The following is a 20,778-nucleotide window of genomic DNA, read 5'->3' as shown; positions in this document are numbered from 1 at the left end:
GCATTGCTGACCCTCTAGGCCGGGGCTGAGTAAACTACAGCCTAGGCCAAATCTAGCCCAAGGCCTTGTTTTCTGTTTGGTTCTGAGGTCAGAATGGATTTTACATTTTTAAATGGTTATGTGTTAGATGGTTATCTAATCAGCTACATACTCTCCTTGATTATGCCCCTGAGTCTACATAGCCTAGAATGCACGCTTTCTGGCCTTCCAAGAAAAAGTGGGCCGAACCCCCTGCTCGAGGCAAAAAGATGCTTTCATTGCGGGCAACAAACTATTAAGAAGTCAAGAAACATATTTTTATTCATAGTCTTTGGGTCAGTTATTCCACTCCTGGGAATTTTGTCACAACAAAATAGTAAATCATGGCTCATTTTCCCTCTAGTACAGTTTGGTACAAGACGGTGTGTTTGTTGGCGTCTATGGCTGTAGCACAGATTACTCCCAGATTTAGCAGCTCGAAACAACCGTAAGGGTTTATTCTCTCCCACAGTTCTGTGGGTCAGGAATCCAGAAGCGGCTTAGCTGGGTGGTGCTCTCTCGGGGTGTGTGTGGAGGCTGCCGGCGGGCACTGCGGTGGTCTGAAGGCGCGACCGGGGCAGGAGGATCCCTTTCCAAGATGGTGCCCTCCCATGGCTGGTTTACTATCTGGCTCTCCGAGTGTGGTTCTGACAAGAATGTTGGTTTTAATTAACATTAATGATCGGGGCGCCTGGGTGGCTCAGTTGGTTAAGCAACTGCCTTCGGCTCAGGTCATGATCCTGGAGTCCCGGGATCGAGTCCCACATCGGGCTCCCTGCTCAGCGGGGAGTCTGCTTCTTCCTCTGATCCTCCCCCTCTCATGCTCTCTGTCTCCCATTCTCTCCCTCAGATAAATAAATAAAATCTTTAAAAAAAAAAAAATTAACATTGGGCGCCTGGGTGGCTCAGTTGGTTAAGCGACTGCCTTCGGCTCAGGTCATGATCCTGGAGTCCCTGGATCGAGTCCCGCATCGGGCTCCCTGCTCGGCGGGGAGCCTGCTTCTCCCTCTGACCCTCCCCCCTCTCATGTGCTCTCTGTCTCATTCTCTCTGTCTCAAATAAATAAATAAAATCTTAAAAAAAAAAAAAATTAACATTAATGATCAGGGTAAACGTCAGAACTTCACTCATTCATCCCTGGGGGGAGCAACGATGTTGTTGAGTTGAATGCTACTTTTTTTTTTTAATACTGGAAAGATATTTCTTCAAGTTTTTGTGCTCTTCTTAATGAAATGGCTCCAGATATGAGACACTTTTAAGCTTACTTTGCATTATGGACATTTAAAAAAAACCCCACATTTTCTCCATGACTTTCTAAGTCTAGACAATCAACAAAATGATAAGTTAAACCCTAATTTATAGTGTGTACCAAGTTCTATGGTGTAGTCTCACCATGGTTGATTTCAAACTATGGACACAACACACCCATCACACAGACATAAATTGATGTAAGTAACCTCAAGAGCACTGATAATTGTAGGATGTGGCCAGATCAGGAGGAGATGAAGTCTTGTGTGTTACCATTTGTGACACTGTGATTTATAATAAGAAATATATATTTGGTCTTCATTCCGGTCGTGGCACCAAGCTCCTCAAACACTTCTAACTTCCTAAGTGGTGACCGTGGTTAAGGTGTGTTTTGGTGACTTCGGAAAGCACCTGAGGATGGGGGCTGGTTTCCAGGAGAACCATCCATTTCATGGCAAAGTTGGAACTTTCAGGCCCACATCCCAGCCTCCTGGGAGGCGACAGGGGCTAGAGATTGAGTTTAAGCACCTGCGGTCAACGATTTAATCAATCAACCGTGTGTATGCAATGAAGCCTCCATAAAAACCCAAATGGGCAGGATTCAGAGGGTTTCCAGGTTGGTGAGCACGTGGAGGTATGGGGACTGTGGCACCCTCAGAGTGCATGGACGCTTGGGACCCTTTCCCTGTGTACATGTTCATCTGGATCCGATATCATATCCTTTATAATAAACTGGTAACTGTGAGAGTTTCTCTGAGCTCCGTGAGCTGTTCTAGCAAATGAATCGAAGAGGGAGTTGTGGGAACATCCAGTTTACAACCGGTGGCTCAAGAGCACAGTGACCACCTGGACTTGGGACTGGGGTCTAGAGTCAGGGGGTGGGGGTTAGTCTTGCGGGCCTGAGCCCTTAACCTGTGGGATCTGATGCTATTCTTCCAGATAGTGTCAGGATGGAGTTAACTGCTTGGTGATGTGGGAAAAAATCCACACTCTGGAATGGATATCACAATTGTACCACTGTTTTTGCCATGATTTATTTATAAGCTTATGCAGTTTAATTTTTAATAATTGCTGTGTTTAACTGGCTCACACAATTCTTGATAATTTAATAATTGGCTCTCGTGAGCCAGTATGAGCCAGCTCCAGCATACCTCTGGAAGGAGCCCCAATTCCTCCCTAGAGCTGCCTGAGTATCCGCACAAGATGGTAGCTGGCTCCTCCCAGACTGAGCGATCTGAGAGAGAGGGAGAGAGAGAGAGAGCGTGTGCGAGCACAGGGCTACCGTATCTTTTGTGACCTAGCCGTATGAGTCACACAGTTAATTCTGTAGAATCTTGCTGCTTATACGGGTCAGCCATATTTACGGTGAGAGGAGCGAGGCCGGAGTGAGCGCCCTGGGTCTTGCTCCCACAGACCGTGTGCCCCGGAGGACCCCCTGCCTTTGCTGAGGCTCTCCTTCTGCTCTCGACGGTTTCTCCTTGACTTTTCCAGGCTTTCTACTTGTCCTTTCTTTAGCTTTTCTACACATTGGGGGATATTAGTGACAGTTACCAGGATTTGTGGTGCCTCTCGTCAGGACTTCATCTGGTACCTGAGGTGGGTGTCTAGGGAGAGTCGGGCATCGTGGGGCACTTCGCCACAGTATTTTCTTTGGCCCTGTGAAATTTCATGGCATAAGGTTGTATTTTTTTCATTTTTCTTGCTCATTTGGTTTCTGCTAGTAGAATTTTATTTTCTATTTTAAAAAATAAGAGTGTTTTTTATTAAGACTGAATTTCGGGGGAGCGGAGTTTTCTACAGCAGGAGGTTGGCGAGCACCACACCACAATTTCTTCAGACATCAGATGATAGGCTTCTGCAGAGTACAGAGTTCCACATGCAGTAGACGGGGTCTAACTGGCCCCCCAAATCTCTACCTCCTGGTGTTCACACTCTGTCCTAATCTCCCAGTTTTACTGAGATATAATTGGCATATACCATTGTGTAAGCTTCAGATATATGTATATACTGGGGAATGATCACCAGAGTAAGTTCAGCTACTATCCACCACCTCATATAGTTACAATAGCTTTTCCTTGTGGTGAGAGCTTTTCAGATTTACCCTTTTAAAAACTGTCAAATATACCATACAGTATTGTTGACTGCAGTCACCATGCTGTACGTGACGTCCCCAGAACTTACTTGCCGTATATGGAAGTTTGTGCCTTTTGACCCCCTGCACCTAATTCCCCCGCCCCACCCCCACCCTATGCCTCCAGCAACCACACAGCTGTTCTCTGCTTCTAGGAGTTTGTTTGATTTTTAGATTCCACATGTAAGTGAGATCATACAGTATTTGTTTTTCTCTGTCTGATTTATTTCATTGACCATAATGCCCTCAGGGTCCATCTGTGTTGTTGCAAATAGTACGAGTTTCCTTCTTTTTAATGGCTGAATAGTATTCTATGGTGGGGGGTGGTGTGTGTACACTATGTAGAACCATTTTAGTTCGATACAGTCCTACTTGTTTTTGCTTTTGTTGCTTGTGCTAATCTCCTCCCCTTGATTGTGAGCTGGACCTAGCGCCTTACTTCTTTTTTTTTTTTTTAAGATTTTATTTATTTATTTGAGAGAGAGAGAGGGAGAGTGGGGTGAAGAGCAGAGGGAGAGGGACGAGCAGACTCCATGCTGAGCATGGAGCCCAACGCGGGGCTCAATCTCATGACCCCGAGATCATGACCTGAGCTGAAACCTAGAGTTGGACGCTTCACCGACTGAGCCACCCAGGCACCCCCGATAATTTTTTTTTTAAAAGACACCGAAGATTTATACACCACAATTAACAAACTGGACCTTTTGTTGTAAGCAAAAGACTGCACCCAGCAACTGAAGAATGCACATTCTTTTATAAAATCGGAATGTAAGCTGAGCCACAGACATAAGTATTTTGAAGGAAGGAGGCTATACAGAGTATATTCTAGGACCAGAGCGGAATTAGGTCAGAAATCAAGTGCATTAATAAAACAAACAAGGTAAAATAAAACAAGAAAACAGTTTTTAAAAAAATCTCCATGAATTTGGAAATTAAGAAACACAGTTCTAAGTAAGCCACAGGTCAGAGCAGAAACCACATGGAAAAATAAGCATTTTTCTAACTGAATGGTAATGAAAATACTATATACCAAAAAAACTGAGATGCAGGCAGGCGAAGCTTAGAGAGAAATTTATATCGCTGTATATTCCCCTCACCAGGAGAGGACATCCCTCCTGTCTACTTCCAGCTGGCATTATGCTCAAGACCCTACTAGTGAGATAAGCAAGTGGAAGGCATAGAGACTGGAAAATAAGAAGTAGAACTGTCTTTACATGATGTGGAAAATAAGAAGTAGAACTGTCTTTACACGACGTGATGTTTATACACAAAGGAAATCAACCCCAAACTGTTTGAACTAATAAGTGAGTCAAATAATATCTCTAGATATAAATAATATGAAAATGATTTCTAGACCTGCAACAAGTGATTGGAAATGAAATTTAGGAATCCATTTCCCTACCTTCAAAAACTATGAAGTACTTAGGAGTCAGTTTCACAAAAGATATGCAGAACTTCTGGAAACTGCAAAACACGGCTGATAGAAACGACCTCCCAAAAAAACGAAGTTATGTGTAATACCTATGGGTTGGGAGGATGAATATTGGAAAGATGTCCATTCTCCCCAAATTAATCTGTAGACTCAACTTAGTACCAGTCATATTCCCAGCAGGTTAAAAAAACAGACTATAAGTTTAGACAGTTTTAGGTTTATAGAAAAACTGAGCAGAAACCCCAGAGTTCCCTTGTATTTATTCTATCCCTGCTCCCCCTATTTTCCCTATTGTGAACAGCTTGCATTCGCGTGAGGTTACCTGTTGTAATCCATGAACCAGTGTTCCAGCAAGGTCTTTTTTTCAAAACAGAGACTGACGAGCTTATATTTAAATTTACATGTTAACACAAACGATCTATGAAGGCCAAACAATCTTCAAAAAATAGACTTGGAGGAACCATCTACTCCTTGACTTCAAGACGTCCCACAAACCTCCAGCAATCATGGTGGCGTGGGACTGGCGTGGGACAGACAGCTAGTTCCATGGAGCAGAGTAGGGGATGTAGAAATTGACATACACAGTTGGTTGATTTTTGGTGAAGGCATCCAAACAATTCAGTGTAGAAGGAAGTCTCTTCCCCAAATAGTCTCATCATGACTGGATACCCACGTGCAACAAAATGAACCTCAGCCTCTTATCACACTGTACACAAAAGTTAATACCAGGTGGGTCACAGATCTAATGCAGAAGCTAAAATGGTCAAGTTCCCGAAGAAAACGTAGGAGAAGGACTTTGTGACCTAAGGGTGGGCTCTCAGAATAGGAAGAGGGAAGCAGCAGGCTGGGCAGAACATGTACCTGACAAAGGACTTGTATCCAGAATAGATAAGAACTCAGTAATAAAACCGAGCTGTAGGCCCGATATTTGTGCACCTTTTGGTATGTCTTTTATACTTTGATAAAAATGTAATTGTTAAAGAGAACTCAGTGGCAGCATTGAACCGAGGACCCAGCTGAAGAGAGAAGAGACCTGGATGATAGATCAGAGGATATTATCCAGCATGCGGCTCCGGGAGGCAGAGGGCTGGAAAAGGTGAAAAAGAAGAGAAGACTCACACAGCACAGAGAACGAGAAGATCTAACACCTGTCCTAGGGTGAGAGAGCACTGAGCAGCAGAAACTGTAGGAGTGCGCGGTGGCCGAACTCATGGAGGGCATTCCGTCGGGGGCCGGAAGTCCATCAGACGTCAAGCAGCATAATTAAAAAGAAAACCGAACCGAAACACACCATGGTTAAGGTGCATAACATCCGAAGCAAAGAGTGGCCAGATTTCTTTCAAAGGAACAAGCGGTAAACTTACAGCTCACTTTCAGCAAAACAAGAGTGGGGACAGGGAAGTCGTATCTTCAGCACATTGATGGAAAACAACTTTCAATCTGGTGACAATATCCTTCAAAAATTAGAGACCTAAAATCATTTCCAGACCAAAACAAAACAAAAAAACACAAATGTGTTTGGCTCCTGCATAAAAACACTAACGGGTGCTGTGAAGAACATCCTGTGGGCTGGAGGACAGTTATCGGAGAAGAGTGAGCACAGAGACAGGTGTATATGCACAGGAGTTTAAGCGACCACTGGAGTTCTCAAACAACAATAAGACGGTTTTATGGAGTTGAAAAAAGAGAGAATTAAAATATACATAACATACACGTTGGTGATGGTGTAATGTGTGCGTGTCCCAAGGTCTCAGCATTTTTCCAGGAGCAGAGTAAAGATATTACTTCACTCGGCACTTTGATAAATTACATAGGTGTGTCTCAATATCCAAGCCGACCACTAATGTAATACAGTAGGAACGTAGAATTTCCCACTAGCATGGGGAGGAAAATATAGAATGAGGAAAAATAACCCAAAAAAGGGAGAGAAAAAGCCAAATAGACTAGTAGAAAATATGAAATAAAATATGCATTTTAATGTATCATTAATAACACTTGCAAACAGCCTGCATGTTGCAGGTAACAGACAGAATTGCCAGACTGGATCGTCACTCTCTGGCCTTGTTTGGCCTTCGGGGTGGCTCATCTAGAGCGCCCCATCGCAGCCTCCCTGCTTCTGGACACTCACATAGCCCACCCCAGAGCTGGAGGTGTTAAGCCCTCCCCATTGTTTAAACCAGCTGAGTCCCGGGTCATGTTACTCACAGTCACCAGCATCCCAGGTGATACAATGCCTGTTTGGTTTGTTGTATCTGCTGGAAAGTGATACTGTATTCACCCCTTTCTCTGTTGAGCAGTATCCCTATTACTGGAAGTCCTGGTCAGAGGCTGGCAGGCCGTCCTGTGAGGGTGTGGGCGCCCTGAGGAGGAGCCAAGCACTGGATAGGGCTCAGATGCATGACCCTCAGCACCCCTCCAACTGTAAGGACCCTTGGGGTCTGCAGTTTCACCCCTGCTTACCGAATGAAGACCTCCTCCATGGTGGTGACCGCGGCCCCAAAGCTGGCGATCCCCAGCTCCATCTGCCTCAGTTCCAGCTCGGTAAATAGAGATGCAAACCTGCACGGGAAGAGTGGTTTTATTCCTCACAGGGGAAAGGTGACCCCATCGCCGTCACCCTGGCTTTCCACAGGGCAAACAGCAGGGAGTCAAGACCGTCTTTGTTCAGATCTCAGCCTCATCACTCCCAAGCTTCAGGACTCTGAACGTGGACAGCGAGGGTCACAGCATTTACTCCAAAACGTTTTGGTGACGATAAATCTGACACACACCTTGTAAATAATTCATCTCTTTCATACTATTTTTGGAGTGCTTACTAAGTGCGGGGGCCATTCCAAGCCCTCTTCCACACTTGAACTCAGTCAATTGTCTCCACAGCTCTTTGAAGACCGTGCTGAGAGGTTAAGTAACTTCTGTAGCAAGACCCCGAGGCAAACTCAGCTGCTCTCTCTAAAGACAGTGAGTGCTCTTTTTTGTTCCCCCTACTGTTATGCTAAATGAGGAAAGGAGCTAATTTTTAACCGCCTGCTAATCTCGAACCCTTCCTTATGCATGCGTTCCATTTTTTTTTTGAGCTGAATGAATCGTGGCTTTTTGTGTGATACTGAGAAATCCGCAATCTCCTACCATGCAGGCTTCTGCTCTTTCACAGCCTGGTGTCCAGCCCAACAACGTGCCTTTAAGAAACCTGTTGGCACTCAGGACACACCAGAGAGACTGCACCATGTACGGCTTGGTGGGTAAGAACGTGGGTGGCACACTGTCGGGGGCTGGGTTTGAGTCCAGACTCTGCCATTTAGGTGTCGTGTGACTCTGGGCTAGTTCTTTCATCTCTCCCAGTCTCTCCTTATCGGTGTGACGGACACTACCTCGTGCACTGAGGGGGCTAAATGTAAGGACAGGTGGCAGAGCCCCAGCCTGTGTTGTGTGTTCACTAGTCAGGTCTTCACAGTGCTCAGTATCTTGCTCTTCAGTCTCCCGTTACGGAAATCATGCTCCTCTATGGCTGGTCTCTTGCAACAAGGTTTACCTATAGTGAAATGCCTTGTTCTCGCCCCAGCCAAGAGGTGGACCTTTCCACCACCCTGCAAAGTGCTCTCCGCCCCCTTCAGATGATCCCTCTCCTGCCCGCAGACAACCAGTGTCTGGACTCCTACCACCAGAGAGGTGCCTTGTACCTGTTCTTTATCTTCATGCAAGGGGAATCACCCGGTCTCCTTGTATCTAGTTTCATCTGGGCAACACGTTTCTGAGGTTCAGCCATACTGGTGCACAAATTAAGTTTCTTCTCGTCTCTTGTGGAGGTGTTTTCAACAAAAGGAATATACCACTGTTTGATTATTGGTTCCCCTTTTGATCCACATTTGGACGGAAGTGATAGGGGTTGGGTCAGAGGAAGCCCGCAGGTTCTGGGCGGCTTCTCCGGGAGCCCTGAGCCAATGTGAAGCCGCCATGCCCTGGAGGACTTGGTAGATGCTCTGATCAATGGTTCCGGCTGGGCCCAGCCTTCCAGGAATCCCGCTGAAGCTCCCAGACCTGGGAGCCCAGCTGTCCTGGAACTCCCAGGTAAGACCACTTGATGGCTCTTATTTTGCTAAAGACTTTTGTGTTTATGTCCATGTTCCAGATGTTGGTGTCAGAGGCGAGCTGCCGTTTCTGTGAGTGGGGTGCTGCTCCCTTCTTTATTTTCTGAAAGATTGGGGTGATTTATTTCCTCCATGACTAATAGGGCCTGGAATTTTCGGTAACATTTGTCATTGCAAATTCGATTTCATCAGTAGATGCGTGGTTATTCAGATTCTTCTCTTTCACTTTGTGTCAGTTTGAGTAGGTTGTGCTTTTTAAGGAATCAGCCTATTTTGTCTACAGTGTCCAATTTATTTGTGGTATTTTCTCATCACTTTGTCATAACTCTGTGCTCGGAGTGCTCAATGGCCACTCATTCCTGATGCTGGTTCTCATATTTCTTCTTCTTTTCTTTAATGGCTTTGGCAGGGGCTTATCACTTTTATTAATATTTGTAATAAACAACGTCTGGCTATTTTAGTCTTCTCGATTTTTTTTGTTTCTTATTCCATCATTTGCTGTCTTCAAATTTATTATTTATTTTCTTCTCTGTACTCTGTACTTCACTTTCTCTCTGCTTTTTCTCCCTCCCTCAGCTGGAAACGCTGGTCATTGGATTTAAGGCTTTCTTCTTTCCTAACCTGAGTGTTTCAAAGCTGTATGTTTCCCTCTGGGCACTCCTCTAGCAGCATCTAAACATTTCGGATCCATTGTGTTTTCATCACCATCCAATTCAAAACCATTTCTAATTCCTCTTTGACCCATAAGCTGTTCAGAAGTGTAGTGTTGAATTTCCAAATATTTGTGGATTTTCTAGGTATCTTTTTGTAATCAAGTGCTAATTTAACTCTTCTGCTGTGTGTTGAGGAGCCTGGCTCATGGCTGAGAGCCTACATGTGAGACAGGGATGCCGGGAAGGCGGCAGTGTGGGAAGGACCTGGAATCTGCCTCCTCACTGACACAGCATTCTCACTGGCAAAATCTGTCTGAGGTGCCTGGCACTGGAAGTTGTAGCCAGAGTCATTAGGCAAGAAAAAGAAGCAAAAGGCATCCAAATTGGAGAGGAAGAAGTAAAATTATCTGTTTGCAGACGACATGATCTTATATGTAGAAAACTCTAAAGATGCTGCAAAGAAGCTGTGAGAACTAATAAGTGAATTTAGCAAAGTAGCAGGATAAAAAGTCAACACACAGAAATCAGTTGCATTTCTAAGTACAATGAACAAATCTGAAAAGGAAATTACAAAAACAACCCCATTTACCATTGCATCAAACAATAAAATACTTAGGGATTAACTTAACCAAGGAAGTGAAAGACTTATAGAATGAAAACTTTCAAACACTGCTGAAGAAAAGTAAAGACGACAGAAATCCATGGAAACACACCCCATGTTCATGGACTGGAAGACGTAATATTGTTCAAATGTTAATGCTAGCCAGAGCATTCCACAGAGTGAGTACAGGCCCTACCAAAAGAGCAATGACTTTTTTTTTTTTTTTTTGCAGAAATGGAAAAACCCATCCTAAAATTCATATGGAATCTCAAGGGACCCTTAATAATCAAAACAATCTTGCAAAAGAACAAAACTAGAGAATCACACAAAAATCACACAAAAGTGGGCGCCTGGGTGGCTCAGTTGGTTAAGCGACTGCCTTCGGCTCAGGTCATGATCCTGGAGTCCCTGGATCGAGTCCCGCATCGGGCTCTCTGCTCGGCAGGGAGCCTGCTTCTCCCTCTGACCGCCCCCCCCCCCCATGTGCTCTCTCTCTCTCTCAAATAAATAAATAAAATCTTAAAAAAAAAAAAATCACACAAAAGCTTCACAACGTGGGATCTGGCAATGATTTCTTAGACGTGACACCCAGGGTACACTAACAAAAGAAAAAATAAACAAGTTGGACTTCATTAAATTTAAAAATTTTGTGCATCGGGAACCACTATCATTGGAGTAAAAAGACAACCCACTGAATGGGAGAAAATTTTTGCAAATCCTATATCTGATAAAAGATTAATATCCATAATATACAGAGAAATCCTACAACTCCAGAACAAGAGAAAACAGTTTGATTCAAAAATGGGCACAGGACTTGAGGGGCGCCTGTCTGGCTCAGTCAGAGGAGCATGCAACTCTTGATCTCAGGGTCCTGAATTTGAGCCCCCTGTTGGGGGTAGAGATGACTTAATAAGTAAAAGTATTTTTAAAAATGGGCAATAGACATTGCTCCAAAGAAGACATACAAATGGCCAATAGGCACATGAAAAGATGCTCAACATCACTCATCATTAGAGAAATGCAAAATGAAATGACAATGAGGTACCACCTCATACCCATTAGGTTGGTTACTAAGAAAAAAAAAAGCAGAAAACAACAGGTATTGTGGGCTGTGGAGAAATTGGAATTCTTGTGTGCTATGGGAGGGAATGTAAAATGGTACAGCTTCTGTGGAAAACAGCATGGCAGTTCTTCAAAAAATTTAAAAATAAAATTGCCATATGATCCAGCACTTCTACTTCTGAGTAAATATGCCTCAAAGAATCCCAAGCAGAGTCTGGAAGGGATACTTGTACACCATGTTCATAGTGACATTATTCACCGTAGCTGAAGTGTGGCAGCACCCCAAGTGTCCAGTGACAGATGAAAGGATAAACACAATGTGGAGGTGTGTGTGTGTAAGATGGAATATTATGCAGCCTTAAAAAGGAAGGAAATTCCGCAGCATGCCACAGCACTGAACCTTGAGGACATTATGCTAAGTGGTCTAAGCCAATCACGAAAGAACAGGGGTGGGTGCTAGGAGCTGGGAGAGGGTGGGGGGGGATTAGTGTGCTCCCAGAAGTAAGGGACCCAGTAGAGAGAGAAACTGATGATGTGGATGAGCTGGGCGAGTCAAGCAGGTGGGTTTTTGAGAAGTCAGGATGGAAAAAGAGGCCGCATCGTTGGCTGTCAAGATGGAAGGAAGAAAGAAACTTGTGATGGGAGTGAAGTGGACTTCTTGTTTGGTGGCTCTCATCTTCCTAGTGAGGTATGAGCTCAGATTCGTGCTTGAGAACAACACAAGGGAGAGGAGGTGGTGGGGAGTTCCAGGAACTACTCTGAAGTCTGAAATAATTAAAATCAGGTCAAACATTCATCTCAGCTCCACCACCCAATAAAGGGCTTCTGACTTTGACCGGAAGGCTACTGGGAGCCATCAAGGGTTTTAAAGGAGGGAGGTGACATGATCACAGCCCCATGTTTTCGAGTGGGCTCTGGCTGGAGTATGCTGTCTTTCCAGGAGATGCCAAAGGCCTGGGGGTCCAGACCCTAGCAGAACAGAGAGCCCTTGCTGAGGAGAGGGGCAGAGAGCCGGCTCTGAACTATGTCCATGCAAATAGCTACTCCCGTCCTCTGGGGTCCACACCTGTGCATGCTCTTTTTAGGAAGAATAAATGTTAATTCTTCTCCAGTGCTGGACGGCAAAACCGCACTTTGTATGTGTTGATAAACCAGATGAGAAATCTTCTCTGTGCTGCACTGAGGTTTCTTCACTAAAGTCATGTAGTATGTGGCACCTGAAACAACATTTCGAAGACCATGAAACACTCTTACTCTTGTTCTGTCGCTCAGAATGGGCAGCTCCATGGGGAAGTGAAGCTGGGGGGGCCCTGTGGGGAAGGATGGAAACCCCAAGGAATTCGCCTCTGAGGGTCCGTGTTCTCGAGGGCTCTCATGGGCTTTCATTAAAGGGGCAAGAGGCAGACAATAAGAGAAATGGGGACAATCTATGTATTTTCAGCGACATGTGCTGAGGAGAAAGATAAACATGGGAGGGGATATGGAGGGTCAGTGAGTGTGATTCTAAACGGGGTCAGGAGGCCTGAGAAGCGTGGCCAGGCGCTGGCCAGGGAGGGAGCGGGCGTGGCATGCTGCATCAGCTAGCGGCCCGAGTGGCAGGAGCAGAGCAGGGGAGTGGAAGAGCATCGGGCAATGCCGTTGGGTGACAGGACCAGGCCAAGCAAGTCCCTGTGGGCCATTCTTGGACTCTGGCTCTTACTCTCGGTGGGAGGGGAGGTCACTACAGGGCCCAGCAGAAGGGTGACACAGTCATTCGGACAAGTGGGCAGAGGCTGGGGCCAGGGCGCCAGCCGGGTGTGGAGGAGGGAAGGCCCCCAGGGTTTGCAGACCGGTGGGATCTGGGCTCTGAGAGACAGAGGGGTCAGGGAGCCTCCAAGGTTTGGGCCAAACTCCTAGAAGAAAGGAGCTGTCTGTGCTGGGGACAGTGGGTGTGGTGGCAGAGAGCAGGGGACCCCCGGTCTGCCTAGGGTTTAGACAAGTCCCACAGAGCTGGTCAGCGTCCATGCGGGTGCGGAGTAGGCTCCGGGTACACGCATGTGGAGTTCAGGAAGGGGTCCGGGCTGGAGAGACACACATTTTCCAGCACAGGAGACTGGACGAGGTCACCCAGTGCATGCACAGAGGACGGAGTGAGGCCATGGAGGCACGCCCACGCCATAAGCAGTGGAGACACAGGAGGGCGTGGGGTCCAGGAGAACAAGGGGAGCCACCGTGGAAAGAGCCCACACCCGTTCTCTGCACTCTGCACACACTGCTCACTCCTTGAGGAACACAGTGAGTGTCCATTTTCTAGATTGGAAGCAGAAGGCTAAAGGTCAAAGCCCCTGGCCACATGGATGGAGGCTATAAACCAGCAGAGTGGAGCTCAGACCTCAATCTCCCGACTCCAGGTCTCAAACTGTGCTCCTTTGCTCCCTGCTCCTATCACGGCCCCTCTCCTAGCCCCAGGGACCCTCCAGGCCAGGGACAGGGCCCCGTGGGGAAGGGAGGCAGTCTTGCCCCCACCGCTCACCATACTTCTGCTTAAGGAACAGCGAGGACCCGCAGCATTGCAGCTCCCCCTTGGCCATGATGGCCACGCGGTCCCCCAGCAGGTCAGCCTCGTCCATGAAGTGCGTGGTCAGCAGCACGGTGCGGTCACTCTTGTGCTGCTGCAGGAGGTCCCAGATGGCCCTCCTGGAGATGGCGTCCATGCCCGAGGTGGGCTCGTCCAGCATCAGCACCTGCAGGCAGAGCAGTGGCCGCTGGGGGCGGTGGCAGAGCCGCGTGGCAGGCCCGGGCTGGCTGTGCGGGAGGCCCCGTGAGGCTCCAGTTGGTGAAGACGTGGCCGTCCCGCCCTGGCCAGGCTGCTCTGCAGGGATCCGGGGGCCACAGCCAGCCCGTGCCGCGTGGGGCCTGGAGCCCGATGCCTCCGTGCGGCCGTCCCGAGCGGCCATCTGCGTGCGCAGGGCCCTGCCCCGGGGCCTCCCGCCCGCCTACCTTGGAGCCCGCTATGAGGGCGATGCCGATGGAGAGCTTGCGCTTCATGCCCCCACTCAGGAACCGGCTCAGGGAGTCCTGCTTGTCCTCCAGACCGAGGACGTGCAGCATCCGCTGGACTTCTTCAGGGCTCTTCTGACGGGACAAGCCCTTCAGATGCAACAGCGGGGGACGGAGAGGTCCGGCAGGGGCTCCCGCTGGGAGGCTGGCCCGTCCAGTCCTCGAGGAGCCTGGCCTTGGTGTCATCCCCTTTTCTCCGTGAGCCGCACCTGCTGCCCTGACGTCCCTCCCCGCCTCCCCGGTAGAGGCCCACCTGTCCAGCCAGCATTTTGCTAGTATATACGTAAACTTGACACAAGAAACTTACTACCCTCATGGAAAGGGATGGACAAAAGGCTTTTGCATTTTGAACCATGTAAACATATCTTATTAACACTAAGTACGGTGTATTAAAGGATCACACATCATGACCGAGTGGGAGTTACCCCAGGGAAGTTCAACTGATGAAAAGTCTGTGTAAGTGTTGCATAATGAAGAGTCTGGCTAGCCTCTGTCCCCAGTTACTGGGAGGGGCCTCTAAATCCTTGGAGTGATGGGGTGTCCTGGTTATTCACCTGGTACCCTGGGGCCACACCTGAGTTTATGCTAATGCGTTGACTCAGGACCTGGAGGGGGCAGGGAGACATGCAGAAGCTGCAGCTTGAATTCAGTCCCGAGGCCTAGGATTCGACCATTGGGGTCTATGTGATGAAACCCCAAGAAAAACTGGGTACTTGCAGGTTAAATAAGCTACCGTGTCCATAGCCACATCCCAGCAGGGTGAGGGGTCTGGAGGACATGGAAGCCTCCAGTTTGGGACTCTCCCAGACCTCATCCTGCATGTCTCTTCTTTTCACTCATCCCGATTTGTATCCTTTGTAGTCAAACTGTAACCCATGCCCCAGTCCCCTTCCTGAATGTTTAGGGAATAGCATCCAGAAGAGGTTTCAAGGCCTTCTGAGGTTGGGTCAGGGAGTTGCAGGCTTCCTGAGCCTCCCCAAGAATGGATGCAGAGGAAACACAGTGTGCCACCCACAGACGCACCTGAGCATAGAAATAAAGATGCTCTGCTACTGTGAGGTTTTCAAACAAGATGTCGTGCTGGGGGCACCAGCCCAGGCTCCTCTGGATCTCAGCCATATCGCATGAAATTTCATATCCATTGACATAGGCCCATCCACCTGAAGGAGGAATAAGACCTAGGAGCAAGTGCAAGACATATGCTAAGGTCATCTTCAGCCCGAGCACACCGCAGCTGGAGGCTTACAGATGCCCTGTGTTTGTTCGCATGCAGACTGCCTCATTCCTTGCCACAATCAGTAACATCCGGTGAATGAGGAGGTGTCGGCGGAGCAGAGACAAGAGACGTCCTTCCTGCCTCTGAGGAGTGCCCGTCTGACTAGGTGAACAGAACACACACAGGCGCATGGAAACAAATCGCACTGCGATAAGCAGTAAGCGATACTACAGAAATGGGTTTCAGGAGAACGGTATTTGGGGCATCTAACTGTTCTGAACTGAGACCCATGACTGATTCACCTCTGATTCCCAGTCAGCCCCCGGGAATGACTCCACCCAGTGCCGGGTGCCTGTGGGAATGTGTGGGGCTTCGCAGCCCACCCATCAGTGTCCTTTATTCTCATCTTCTTCGTTTAAGTCTATTTGCAACAAGGTTACAAGAAGAAAGTATAGCAAAGCACACAAAGGATGCAGGTCCCAGCGTGTAAATATGACCACTGGTAACACTGTTTGGTGTACCTTTGTGTATTCTTTTTTTTTTTTTTTAAGATTTTATTTATTTATCAGAAAGAGAGCACAAGCAGCAGGAGCGGCAGGCAGAGGGAGAAGCAGGCTCTCTGTTGAGCAGGGAGCCTGACGTGGGGCTCGATCCCAGGACGCTGGGATCATGACCTGAGCCGAAGGCAGACACTTAACCAACTGAGCCACCCAGGCCCCCCTCATGTGTTAAAGTTTTTAGCAAAAACGGGAAAATATAAATTCTGGTTTTTTAACTGGCTTTTTCACTAAATGGTCTATTGAGGCCATTTCTCCACATCCACAAAATTTATATAATTTGGGAAGGCTAGTAAAATTTCATTGTTATGAGTATACGCTCTTTATTCAACGCACACTAGTGGCTAAGTAGATGGTTTTCAGGTTTTTGAAGTACGAACATGTGATATGACTTTGCCTTCTTTCCCACACATCTCCTTACTCTAAATCAATGTAAGTAGGGGCGCCTGGGTGGCTCAGTCGTTAAGCGTCTGCCTTCAGCTCAGGTCATGATCCCAGGGTCCTGGGATCGAGTCCCACATCGGGCTCCCTGCTCCGCGGGAAGCCTGCTTCTCCCTCTCCCACTCCCACTCCCCCCGCTTGTGTTCCCTCTCCTGCTGTGTCTCTCTCTGTCAAATAAATAAATAAAATCTTTAAAAAAAAAAAAATCAATGTAAGTAGATTCGGAGCGCCTGGGGGGCTCAGTGGGTTCAGCTCTTGGTTTCGGCTCCTGTCGTGATCTCAGGGTCGTGGGATCAAGCCCCACGGCGGGCTCCATGCTCAGCGGGAAGTCTGTCTGATAGTCTCCCTCTCTCTGTGGCACTCCGTGTGGGAAGAGACACACAGAGTCGTGTGCAAGCTCCTCGATGGTTTGTGAGATCTCCTTCCACAGACTGGAAGAGCCAAAGATTCCCTCTTCCTGGCACAGGGTCACGTGAACAACCAGACACTCTACAGATGGTAAAAAAGCAAACAGCAAGTGCTTCATATTAAACGTCAGTGAGCTCTAAGGAGGGGAGATGGAAGTACATTCCAGGTGTGTTGAAGGCTCTGTTCCTCGAGGGGGCTGGCCCTGCGTGGGTACCTGTGAGCACGTGGTGGTTTTGCCGGCTCCGTTGTGTCCCAGGAGGACAGTGATCTGCCCCTAGTATAGATTCATGGTCAGATCTTTGACTGCTCTGTGTTTATTCTTTCCCATGTGATACACCTGTGGAAGATTCAACGTGTGACCGACACCCTAACGGGCATGTGGCGTTCCCAAAGCATCTACAACCCACATCAAGTTCCCCATGAAAGTCAGTCCATCGGTGGGTATCCAAGTGGAAATGCGGCAGGGAGCCCTTCTTTCAGGGTTTAGCTGCCTGGGGCTACCCAGGAGTCTGATGGGGGTACAGCCCCGGGGGGTTCTGCCTGGCACCGGGGCCACAGAGGCCAGGGCTCGAGGACGCAGGGCTCAGAGCTTGGCAGGAAGTCTTCCTGCTTCTAGAGCCACACGTTGCCCTGCATGACGTGGCCAAACCACTGAGAAATCGTGCCAGAACCACGTGTGTGCAGACAGCCTGTTCTGCGAACAGAAAGGAGATCCCTGCCCGTGGAAGCCTCAAGCGTGCCTGGCTGCTACCGTGACCAGAGCGCGTGAGGGAGCTGGAGATATCCCCGCATCGTGAGTCCCCTGGGCTAGGATGTGACACGCCGCCCCCTGGGCTCCCACAGGCAGAGGAAGGCGGCATAGAGTGTGGCATGGACACCGCCTCTCCTTGGGCTCATCGCATCTGAAGAACAGAAGGTGCCGAAGGAGGAGAAAATGATGCTCTGTAGGCCGGGCCAGGCCCAGAGCTGACATCCAGGCATCCTGTCCTGGGAGTGCCTAGTCCCGCAGGGCTCTGCGTGCAGGAAAGGCTTGGCGAACGCTGGTGACAGACAAACATGCCCCATCTGGAAGCCAGCCCTGAAAGCGGAGCACCGAGTGATCGGGTGTATAAACCGTGGAGGATCAACGTCAGCCACCAAGTGGCTGAGTTCCAGGGTGTCCCCAGGCAGCTGTGTTGGCATGGTGGGGGTGTGGGGATTGTTTCAAGGGACATTATCCAGACCCTCCATCCAACCCCACTTCACTGCATGACAGGAAACAGGAAACATTTTATGTTAGGTTCCTATTTTGAGGATACCATTACAGGAGGAAATTAAGCCTCTATCAGGGAATGTACCTTGTAACCACGGTCAGAATAAAACAAGCCTCTACACGCTATTTCATAAATTCTTGGAAGGAGGTTCGTGAGCTGATACCTTGTAGAGATGTTGGATTTCAATCCCTTTCACCAAATTGGTAGGCTCTTCCTGAAAGAACTTGCTTCTTGGAGCTTTGTCAGGATCCCCCACATCCGGCACTGACCGTGTGAGGGGCGTAGACTGCCCGCACCAGTGGGACGGCTAGACAGAAAGTCAACTGACATTAACGTGTTCGGGTGAATCGACTGTCATCTTCAGTGAGATAAATAGTTTGGTAAATTAAATTCTCCACACCCCGCCAACCCCCCCACCCCGTTTTCTGGTATCAAACATTTAATGGTGCCCAGAGAAGTCAAGCAACTTGCTCATGGACTCACTACCAGTAAGCTACATTTTAGCCTACAACTCATGGTCCTGAGGACGGAGCGAGCGACGGGACGTGCCACACCCAGGCTCCCAGTGAGCTCGGGAAGCCGTCATGTCGGCAGACAGCCTCCCTGGCTGAGCCTGGAGAAATGCTGGGGTGGACACTCCGGGAAGGGCCAGCCAGAAGCCACGTGGAGCCCCAAGTGCATGCCTGTGCACCTCAGACGGGGTCACCCCCTTCAAAGACCGTGGCACAGGGCCACTGGTAGGGCTGTGGGAGAATTGCATCTGCAGGTGACTCCACTTTGTAAGGAGACAGCAACTCTGAGAACTTGCTGGGATGGCCAAGGAAGGCCATGCCCTGCCAGCGCCCCAGAGGTCTCAGAGAGCATCACGGCCACGTCGACAGCCCAGAGGGGAAAGAGTGTCCTGTGCAGACTTGCAGGGACTGACGCTGGAGTGGACACACCGGGACACCACAGACACGCTCGTGGGGACTCTGCACGGGGCACCAGCCAGGGGCAAGAGTCAGAGATACTGAGACTCGTTCATTGTGCTCCCTTGGTGACCACAAGCTGATAGGTTTGGGGTGAATCCAGGTTAGAGAACCCAGCTTAGGTTTCCTGGGGTTTGAGATTTCCATCAGGACACCACCGAGACGGGTGAGGGTACTGGGGGTGGGGGGTTGTAAGAGGTCTGACGTGGTCTATAGAACACTAGCGCTGGCACTCACCATGACAAAGAAGTACCAAGGCTTGGGTACACCGCACTGCCCCGGGAGCACGGCCTCCATGCACCAGGCCACCACGCTGTACAGGACGGAGTCCAGCAGAAGCAGCAGCAGCACCTGGGAGAAGTTGAACTCCCCCCTCATGCTGCCGATATTCTTCCACCTCATGCCTGTGCCTGAGCCAAAGGAAGGACGAGGACACCACACGGAAGGCACAACTCCCCCCCTCAAACCACTGGTGACCAGGCCCCTGGCAAGACTGGACTGTTGGTGTCCTGGGCATCAGGGGAAGAATGCAACGCACAGGGAAGGGGAAAGCGAGAGTAATGAGTTTCTGCCATGAGATAAGCCATTTTCAGAATTGCCGAAAGTGCTAGTGATTTCATTGGCACCAAGAAGGAGGAGTCTGGTCACCAAGACCCTTCTCCACGCTTCCGCACCTGATGCGCCTCTTCTCGCTGAGCTAATTCTCCCTCCAAGTGAGCTCAGCGCTTCCTTAGCCTGCAAGCTCGCGTTCACACTCCCCCTGTGTGGGTTCTGGGCTGTCCCACAAGCCAGCAAGCGTCCCAGTATTGTTCATTCACCATCCGCCCTAGGGCGTCACGTGCACCTCCTCCCAGAATATGGGAAGGTGCAGAGGAGGGGCTTGGGACCAGTTCCAGGACGCCAAGGGAGGTAAGTAGTCTGTGTGATGCCAAGTGTCAAATCTCAGTGCCAGTGTGATGAAGCTTCTCATCTCACATCCAAGATACTGAGCGTCTGCTGCCACCTGGCAGGCTCGCGGTGGCAGGAACCAGCAACACCGCAGGTGAGGTTCGAGTGCGGGCGAGCACCCAGATGGGCTAGATCGCTGCTCCTCAAACTCGAATGTGCTTGAGGAGCGCCTGGGGATTTCGTTCCGATTACGTGTGTTCGGCGGGGCCGAGGGAGCCTGCGTTTCCAACACCCTCTGGCTGGGGGGGGAGAAGCTGATGCTGCTGTGGGGGGCCAGGGGCCAGGAGACCCGCGGGGATCCCATTCCCGTGACAGGTGTCTACGTGCCAGCCTAGAGCGTCGCCGTTCGCTGCCTCTAACAATCAGATCTCGCATGACTCAGGACGGGTCCCGAGGCTATGGTGGATGCGGGGCACACTTGGTTCCCGAGAGTCAGGTCCATCCTCACTCAGTGCGGATCTGCAGGGAGCAGATGGCAGAGGGGCAAGGCTCCTTTCCGCCCTCGACAGACACGTGATTGCTGGTTAACTTAGGTATTTACTGCGAATGTGCATGCTGAAGAATGTATAAAATGCAGCTTTAACAGGCAATCCAAGGGAAATATCCGCGTGATCAGCCCCCAGGGGTCAGTCGCCCCAGAAGCCCCCAGAGTGCACGCCCCCTCCCCACCCTACCACTGGCTGGATGTTTGCAGGCAACATCTGGCTGGCTTTTTCCT

General features: G+C 49.2%; 1 protein-coding gene and 1 pseudogene across 1 annotated transcript in view; both read right to left on the bottom strand.

Annotated features, from left to right (window-relative positions):
• LOC118021985 (ATP-binding cassette sub-family A member 17-like) overlaps positions 1–15,388 on the bottom strand; it is a 39,284-nt gene extending 23,896 nt beyond the window's left edge. The window contains 5 exon segments of the mRNA XM_035022466.1: positions 7,290–7,388; positions 12,297–12,447; positions 13,743–13,953; positions 14,210–14,359; positions 15,293–15,388. Coding sequence (XP_034878357.1) covers positions 7,290–7,388; positions 12,297–12,447; positions 13,743–13,953; positions 14,210–14,359; positions 15,293–15,388 — 707 coding nt within the window.
• A 1,639-nt stretch (positions 15,389–17,027) lies between these two features.
• On the bottom strand, positions 17,028–19,490 carry LOC118021984 (annotated as a pseudogene).
• Positions 19,491–20,778: the final 1,288 nt, after the last annotated feature.

This window comes from Mirounga leonina, unplaced genomic scaffold (genome assembly GCF_011800145.1).
Source record: "Mirounga leonina isolate KUSES-001 unplaced genomic scaffold, KU_Mleo_1.0 Mir_175, whole genome shotgun sequence".
Classification (NCBI taxonomy): domain Eukaryota; kingdom Metazoa; phylum Chordata; class Mammalia; order Carnivora; family Phocidae; genus Mirounga; species Mirounga leonina.
This window is presented reverse-complemented; position numbering and strand designations above follow the sequence as displayed.